The sequence below is a fragment of the Physella acuta genome, unplaced genomic scaffold, assembly GCF_028476545.2.
Source record: "Physella acuta isolate Inbredline_101_S28 unplaced genomic scaffold, ASM2847654v3 ptg001426l, whole genome shotgun sequence".
NCBI lineage: Eukaryota > Metazoa > Mollusca > Gastropoda > Physidae > Physella > Physella acuta.
Genome location: NW_026732941.1, coordinates 187,059 through 196,772, shown reverse-complemented (window position 1 = coordinate 196,772; position 9,714 = coordinate 187,059). Strand labels below are relative to the sequence as shown.

The following is a 9,714-nucleotide window of genomic DNA, read 5'->3' as shown; positions in this document are numbered from 1 at the left end:
AATTTACAGGATTTTGGAGTCAGGTAGCTAGGAAAAAAATTATCTTTTGCAGAAGTATTAGGATAAACAAAGATTTTAAAAATGGACTACAACAACAATATGAGCAGCAATAAAAGCCAGGAGAGAGGTCAAGAAGAACTTTACAAAATTCTTAATGAAAACAGAAAATAAACTATAAAACAAAGTATTTGCATAATTTAAAAGAGTGCAAAAAAATATATTGCATTCATGAGATGACAGAAGATGCAAATCTGCAGCAAGAACTTAAATCACACCAAAACAGTAAATGATAAATATAAACATAGAGTCAAACTCTTTGAAGAGATTCCAAACTTAATGACATTTCTATAGTTCATGCATAGCAGGTTTCATACTGTAAGATAGCAACAGTTAAACGCTATACTATAGCAATCGTTACATAGTAGGATACATTGTTTTGTTAACAAAATATTCAAAGAATATAAATGATTTTGAATAGTACCAATACTATAAACACATACATACACAAACACACATACATGTATATATATACTGCGGTGCACTGACAAGCACTGCATGGTGCGTAGTTTACTTTTATAGTCCCAAAATCTATAGCGATGACGGACGGAAGGAAGGAAGGAAGGAAGGAAGGAAGGAAGGACAGACACAGCCCGCTTATATTATATATATATATATATATATATATATATATATATATATATATATATATATATATATAATATAAGCGGGCTGTGTCTGTCCTTCCTTCCTTCCTTCCTTCCTTCCTTCCTTCCTTCCTTCCGTCCGTCATCGCTATAGATTTTGGGACTATAAAATTAAACTACGCACCATGCAGTGCTTGTCAGTGCACCGCAGTGTCTTATTATAAGTATTAGAGTAGGGTTTGTTTATATAGCGGCATAGAGCTATTTTATAATTTCCACTGTTTGTACAATTTTGCATAACGTAAAGAGAATATTAAATACACGCACATTGCTAAAACATATTAAAAGGATCAATGTCAAATATAGTTTACGTTAATATTCCTAGAAAAAGTGGATACATTTTAATAACATAATAACTGTAGGTTAGAAAAATCAAATGGATTTAACTCTTTTCTAATTTTGACAAAGGAGGTAATTTAAAAATACATTAAACTCACGCTAATAAAAATGTGAATGCAAATATACGTTCGTCATAGAAGGAATTAGTGTTGCAATAATATAATTAACATAATGTGAATGCAAATTATTCGGATGTGTAAGAGGAAATTGTTAGAAAATTATAATTAGCATGGATTGATAAAAGGCAATCTTTTATTTATTTTATTCACTATATGTAGGCCCTACTCTTTATTTCTTATAATTTTTAATCAACTATTCAGCACTATTATAGACGCTTCATCACGTTCATTAGGTGCGCATTGGTTTTAGTTATGAAACTCTATTGTAAATTTTTAAAATTTAAAGTACTGGAAAAAAATGCGTGAATGGATAAAGTGAAATATTGTATATATTATAGATATTGCCTATTATTTATACTGTTTTCTAATTATTATTCTATCTTTCGGGTTTTATAGGAGAGGCGTAGCGAGGGGGGGGGGGGGGGAGGGCATATGTCCCCGGGTGCCGACCTTAGGGGGCGCCAAAGTGGGTTGGAAAAAATGTGCGAGGGGGGGAAGGTGGTGGAAATCGAAAGTTTTAGGGGGGGGGGAAGGGGTGCAAATCGAAAGTTTGAGAGGGTGCAAATCACCGGAAAGGGAGCGATTTGGCGCTACGGGCTAGACTGTGAGCAATATGCCTGTATGATTGCATTTAAATTGTGTCTATGTTATGAGTGTTGTGTTTGTTTTTTCTTTTTTTTTTTTTTTTTTTTTTTGCGTCCGTTTGTGTTGTGTTTAGTTTTGTTCTGTTCCCAAGTTGGTACATTTAAAAAAGATTTACCGTGGCGGAGCACGGGATGCAGCTAGTATATATATATATATATATATAACTCAAATAAACATATTGGAAACAACTCCACTTTTAAAGTGTTAATTTGTGAACTAAAATCTTTAATGAAATCTAGAAAACTCAATACAAATCAATTCTAAAGTAGTTGTTTATTTATCAATTCCGCGTTTTAATTTACGCAAAGTGCAGAGAAAATAAATCTAGCATAAAAAATAAATTTCTAAGGACAAACGCTTTATTATATTACAATACTAAAAAAAATGTGTTTGGTGTAGCCTTACTTAAGTTATGTGCTGGGATGACTAAAGATAAAAAGAACAATCTGGGCGCTCATTTATGAAAAATACGTTCCCTTTCATAGGGAGTTTATTGATAGGTTGACGTTGTGTAACATAGTACAAGGCATATGTTCAGATATCATTATTGAGTGCCGAAGAAAATATAACTTAATAACTACATCTATATTGTTTTTAGTAAACTAAAAATTAATATGTATGCGTCAATCGCTACTATCTTTAAACAAATTAAACTGTTACAGGGAAGGAACAATAAAAAATGGACACATCTTCATAAACAAAAATACAAGTCACGGGTGAGAATGTTATACTGGTAAAAAATACTATCATCACCAAATGGGCTAAAGTGTGGTTTGTATCTAGTTGTCGTTGTATTTCAAGATTTAAAGCACGTTATAGCATTTAATTAATAAACATTTGAAGATTTAAATCTTCATAACTACTTACCGCTTCAAGTCACAGCCTAGATAAAATATATACGATAGGTGGCCTATATTTTAAAGAATAAATGTCCGTTATGAGCAAGCTCAGGCATGAGAGCTGACGATTTTAAATGTAGGTCACCGTGTCTGATAACTACAGTATCTGGTATGTTATCGAACAAGGTGGTTCTCTGGTTGGATTATCAGAACACTTTTATTCAGGCATGAATTCTACATTTTGATTAAGATATTTCTAAAACTCATGCATAGGTTAGTGTGCGAAACATGGTTTGTATAAGAATCGAAAAAACAATAAAAGCTTAACAAATTGTAATTAAATAAACAATGAAATTTATATGAAACACAAGTCAGAAAGAATAGATGCCAATGGTTCTGCTTTAAGAGTAGTTTCATAATGCATCATAAAGCAAAAAAATCATTAAGTGTTTAAAGTTGAAAAAATACAGCTGTTGGAAAAAAAATCTAGCAACTACAACCAAGTTACATGTTTTTCTACTACATCTATACCATATCTCAGACAAAAAATTTCAGACACAAGACTATTTCATCAAGTAAAGTCAGCTAATCTAACGTTGCTGCCCATGGGGCAGATATAGCTCACCAGTTCCAATCCGACCGCGCTGCCTTGTCTATGTTCATTTAAACAAGCAAATCATTCACACGTCCAACGTCCACAAATGGCCTTACCTTATATAGCACGACCTCTATTTCTGACACCATAACGTGATGTTGCAAAAATAGGCACCATTTTACAAAAATGTTTAGCACAGATTAATTTCTTGCATAGTTAATTTCAAAGTAACCAGACCAGCCCCATATTTTTGTCTGAAACATGCTGCTTCTCTTCGACCCATGTTTGTAGATACCCAACGTACGCACAAAATTCTCTCACGTCATCACTACCTATACACTTTTAACGACACTATAATAAACATTGCTGTATAAGTTAAAATTACTTTCACAAAATGTATTATTATTAAAAAAAATGTTTAACAATAGTAATGTTACACAGAGCAGTTTGCAAACATTGTGTATATGCAAGATAAAGCCAGCCTAATTAAAATTCACTAAAACATGAACAAAATCCGTTTATACAATTTTAAAATTAAAATTTATTCAAGTTTAACTTTGTTCTTTTCTCCCTTAAAAAGAAAAACAATAGTTTTGATGATTTTTACATAATTTAATATATATATTCATAGCGTTTAAGAACCGCTGATAAGTGTGCAGTCAGTGTGCTTACTATGCTGCTTTTACGAACACATGAATAGAATCGATACTGTAGCCTAGAGCAAGTCTGTTATGTGTGCTTTATTCTGAAAGGAGTGGTTTTCTCTACTGTTCCAATTATTTTCATCTTTAATTAAGAATAGCGCAATTTGCTCGTTTATGACGTAAGTCCACTTCTATAGTATTTATTTATGTTTTATTGCTACAGTGATGTAAGAATAAGATTAGTTATTTCCTATCTGTCTTTATCACACTATGGGGTCGTCCATAACTGACGTCACACTCGTAGTGGGGAGGGGGTTTGCGTAATTTTGTGACGGTGTGTGATGAGAGGGAGTGGGGGTTAGATGGTGTGACGTTACACGTTTGCATTATATAAAAGCAATGTTAAAAAACGAGTTTTAGCCGTTGTTTCTCGTTTTAAAAAACGGTTTTAATAAATTGTAATAGGAATTGCTCAAAATTTTCTATGTTGAAAGAGTTGTTACATGATTTTAGAAACATATTGATGTTTTAAGAAAAATTCAACAGCAATTTTGAGGGAGGGGGAGGGGGGTTGTAGGCTGAGGTGTGACGTCATTTTAGGTTGGGGGGGTCTGGCTTTTTGTGACGACTTGTAACGGAGTGGAGTGGGGGGGGGTAGGTAAAAATCGTCAAAAAGCGTGACGACATTTATGGATGACCTTTATTTAGGTAAAAAAACATTATATATAAACATTGTAGATTGCTATTTTAAAAATGTTTATCATACTAAAAAAACAGTACCAGGTTGCTAACCGCTAGTAACGTGTGTCACACTTATGTGCCCGTTGATTCGTGTTTGTACGGCCGAAGACACTTTGTGTAAGCTTACTAACAGGGTTAGGCGTTGAGGTATGCCCATTTGAACATAATCATGGATTTCCTCCTAAATTTGTTCTTTGCATAGTTATATTACAAATAGTAGTGCCCATGTAATTTCAATACATTTTGTAACAAAAATTTGAGTGTTAATAATTCACAAAGAGTAGAGGAAGCATTATCGTGTACAAAATCTAAATCGAAATTTTGATAAGTCTTGATACTTTACCCTTCTTGTGTTAGTTATTCAGTTTTGCCTGTATATCTTTATTCTTCTATATGCGTGTGAGTGTGTTATCTGTCTTTCTGTCTATGTACACGATAATTTTAGTACGATTTTAGTTAATATGACGAAACTTCATTAATAATTTAAAAATATCGGAGGTCATAGTGTGCGATAGGACGTCCAGAGTATTCGTGCCTATGGTTCATCAACTCTTGCAATGAGCTGTTTGTGTATCCTGCACTGGTGTGGTGTACTACTTGCATCAGTTGTCGTAGAGCGCCGGGTATTTCCTTCAGGGACTCTTAGTGCACAAAGCGGCCTACGTTTCTTTTAATTTGCTCTAAAATAGTGATACGATGGCTTACTGCAACTGATTATAAAATCAAATCAGGTGCACCTTCCAAGCAACTGTGCTAGTGTACAGTTGGGTGCCTTAAGTTACACATGTTCTAGCGCAGGGGTCTCCAAACATTTCAGCCCGAGGGCCGCATTAACTATCAAATATCAGTTTGGGGCCCAGAGTTTCTTCCATGCGGTGTCCCCGTACACCCCCCCCACCACCAACGAAATATAATGTATATAGAAATATATACACATTTTAAATGCACCCCCCCTACCCTGGAGAAAAAGTCTGAAAGAAACATTGTCGTGGGCCAACAACACACTCGAGGTCCAAGTATGTTCCCCTTGGGCAAACACAAAAACCCACCTGCCATTTTTTGAACTTGTCTCCAAGGAGGTCATTTGCTTGCTATTCAATGACCTCCATCTGTAGTTCATCTTGGCAACTGGTTACATTTGCTTCAAATGGGTTTTGAAACAGTCTCACTTCTGCCTTTGAAACCTAGTCGGAAAACCGCTACTGAAACTGCAGCTGGAGGTCTTGTTAGCAGTTTTCACTATTTGAGTCACAATGTTTTCATCCATGTCAGCAACACGGAGGGCAATGGTATTACACCAAAATCTACATTTTTAAAATGTTTTGAATTTTCTCGGCAAAGCTCCTCAGCCATTTCTAACAAACATTTTTTTCCGTGAACAAAAAGATCTCCGCGGGCCGGATAAGAGGACCTCGCGGGCCGCATCCGTAGTTTGGAGCCCCTGTTCTAGCACATGGTCTGCTACAAATAAGAACTAGAGAGCATGCCCAGCACTCTTTAGGAAATGTAACCGATCGCGTGCAATATTGATCGAGTTGTTGAGTACACCATGTCGAAATTTGTTTGCCCATTTTTTTTAAAATAAAAAAGTTAACCTAAAACCCGAAGTTTACAGTTAGTGCGTCCTGCTTATGTCAGCAGGTATACTAATTTAGTCTACAGGCTATTTAACTCATGTTATCTATTGTATATCATGTTTATATTAAACAAAATATTTTTGTAGTATAATATTTAATTTATTTTTAATGCATTCTATTGTTGTTTTTTCTACTCAGATCAAACCTGCTACATTTAAAAGGGTAAAAAATGCCGAGCGGGTTAACAAATCTAAAACTTGAATCGGCAAAGGCACTGAAGTATATAAAAGACACAAGCAACCACAACATTCCTCATTGCCGTGTGGAGTATATACAAAAGATTAACAAATTTGAAACACGTTTTTCGAGTTATTCAGAGGAAGAGACCCCTAGACAACAACTAAGCAATTTCGGCAAATGGATGGGGCGTTTGAAGTTTTACGGAGACAAATTGCTGTACTTTTATTTAGAATTGTACCCGTCGCAACAAAATAACAATCACAGCTTTAGGGCTGAATGGCCTGCTAAAGTGACTTGGAAAGTTGAGATTAAAGATGACAGAAATGATGAGAGAAAACATTTTATTGACGAGACATGGAGTTATTTCCATAAGCCTAGACAAGGCTATTGTTGTTTACCAAACGACTGGATGAAAGTTGAACTGGACGTGGTCAAGAACACGGGTCTAATAGGTCCAGATGGTTCTCTTGTCTTACTATGGACAGTTACAGTTGAGTCAGTTTTGTACTGTGCACAAGTTGAAGACCTTAAAGGTATTTTAGAAAATGTTAATTCCCTTTGTGATCAATACAAACCAGCGTCAGAACTGTGTCAAAGTTTAAAAGAAGACGTGAACGAAGTTAAAGAAATGGCTACAATGTCTGAAAATGGCATTGAAGAACTTAAAAATCAAATTAAAGAGAATAGAACGCAACTCGAGAGCATTGAAAAGTTGCACAACTCTTTGAAAAAATCATTTGGATCTTTTAAAAAGCGTGTAGCTACTAACAACACAACAATTGAAGATGGAAGGAAAATTAAAAAGCAAAAAAAGGATAATGCCTGAGTTTCATTTATTTTTAATCTTTTACAAATAGAAGCAGTCATTAAATACAACTGTTGGCGTTGGTTTAAAAGAATTGATATTCTTTATTTTCTAAGACAGAAAGAGCTGAGCAAATTCTTCACTCCACAAACACACCAATCAGCAATATTTTTTAAAAAAGGTGCAATTATTATAGTATGAATAACTTTTCTTATAATCTTTATATCAAATGTTCATTGTGTTGTATTTTTGCAAGGGAATCTTGTTTTAGCGACAATGTTTCTATTTACCTTTGAAATTTTTTTTTTATTTTCTTGAATACATAGTATACGTACAGTAGTGTAATCGTTTACACAATGTAAATAAGCATCTAACAGGGTTTTAATTTTCGCTTTATATCTCCCAACTCTATCGTGCAAATCAAGTAATTCGATATTTTATCATAAATTGGCGTTTGATAAAAGTGGCTCTTAAGTTTTTTAGGTACATAATTCCATCAGCTTAATATGCACATTCAACGACTCTTTTTAATAGGAATAGCGAAACAGGATTTTTTTTTCAAATTCAAAAATAGATATACATTTTATGGGAACAAAACGAACGGTTCATCAAAAATTTTTTGTTCAAAGACAAAGTCATTAAAATATAATTTTTGCACACAATTCACCTTGAATTGAGTGAGCGTTTTTTTCTTCTATTATTAACATTTCTGTCAAGCTTAATAAGAAACCAAAAATTTAGTGTTTTTTTTCTTTGTTTTATTATGCATCTTTCCTTTATATGTCATCGCTTATATTGTCATTGTATTATATACAAACTGCTTTTTGATGTGATGTAACAAGGAGAAAAATAATTAAAATACATTTTAAAACATAAAATTTAATTGTTAATTTAATCTGCAATAACCTGCTAAAGGTGTTTGAATTATAGCCATATATAAATCCATTTTGATTGAAATTTGTGTACCATTTCAACTTCCTGATTTAAATATTTAGTTTAGTCAGTTGTATACAAAATATAAGAAATGCATTGATATATTATCTTTTTCTACAAATCTTACTGATATATAACATTGGTACTTGAATTGTATCAAATCTCCTCAAATTGTTCTAATTTCTCTTGTAGTCTGTTTTTTCATGAATTTGTTTTAATGCTTATGAAAAAAAAATTAAACAGAAATTTAAATGTTTTTTTAGTTATTAATTTTTTTGATAATAGTAAATTCATTGGTAATATAAGTTATACAAGTGTGAAATGATTTAGTATGTTTATCATATCATAACTAATGCCAATGACATCGAACATTGATCATAAGCCTACAGTAAAGAGTTTTGAAAGCGCAGTAACTATGTAAGCCATTCTCAATTAAGAGTTTTTTCCCTTTCGAATATCAATGACAGCTGTAGTATAGTAGGTTGCCGCTTTACCAATGTTTTTCCCCCGTCGTCGTGATAATAATGGACGCGTTTTCGTTTTTTTACAATGTTTAGTGGTCATTTCAACAACACATACTTGTAATTGTTATTTTGTTTATTATTCAACAACACCGATTTAGTTTTAATCAATGGTGCAGTGTTTGCTATAATCTTAGCTTTTGTAAACAATTTTGCCTAATATCTAAGAATATCGAGCGGTAGGCCTACATAAGGTGGAATAAACGTTAAGTTGTCGTCCATAAATTATGTCACACTCGTAAAGAGGGGGGGGGGAGGTTCTCTATTTGGTGACAGTGTGTGAGGATGGGAGGGTTCAAAAGGTGTAAAGTCACACTTTTGCATTTTAAAAAGCAATTTTAAAAAACGAATTTTAGCCTTTATTTTGAGTTATAGAAAACGGTTTTAATAAATTGAAATAGAAATTGATTGAAATATTCAATGTTGACATGGTTCAAAATAGATTTTGAAAATATATCGATGTTTTTAGAAAATTTCAACTTCAATTTTGAGGAGGTTTGTAGGCGGAAGAGTAACGTCATTTTAGGGGGGTGGGGGTCTAGTATTTTCTACGATGTTGGGGAGGGGGATTGGTGAAAATAGTCAAAAAAGTCTGGCGTCGTTTATGCATGATTTCTAATTTACTGTATTTTATAATATTTTTATAAAACTAAAACTTGTTATTTGATTATTGAAAATTAAATATTACGCCTTACTAACTAAACTAATTTCATTAAATTTAAATACATTATCACAGTAAAAACAAAATTATTAAAATTATAATTTGATCGAGACATCAGCCAAATGAGCCCGCTACTTTTCCCCACAGTCACTGTATTTCAATGGAAAGAGCTCTAGTAGTCGACATAGTTCTGCTGAACGGTCCATTATTTTCTAGCCTACCATTTTAAGGGAACAGGGCATTTCCCTCCCCCCCCCCCCCGTAAATTACACCCCGGACATTACACCCCACATTACCCCCACCCCGGAGTAATAACCCCCTGTCAATTACATCCCTCTCGTTTATGGCCTA

At 33.6% G+C, this 9,714-nt stretch overlaps 1 protein-coding gene across 1 annotated transcript; it reads left to right on the top strand.

Annotated features, from left to right (window-relative positions):
* Positions 1–4,053: 4,053 nt before the first annotated feature.
* On the top strand, positions 4,054–7,895 carry LOC131927648 (uncharacterized). The gene is made up of 2 exons (XM_059283403.1): positions 4,054–4,064; positions 6,402–7,895. The coding sequence occupies exon 2, from the start codon at positions 6,433–6,435 to the stop codon at positions 7,267–7,269; it is 837 nt and encodes a 278-aa protein (XP_059139386.1). The 5' UTR covers positions 4,054–4,064; positions 6,402–6,432; the 3' UTR covers positions 7,270–7,895.
* Positions 7,896–9,714: the final 1,819 nt, after the last annotated feature.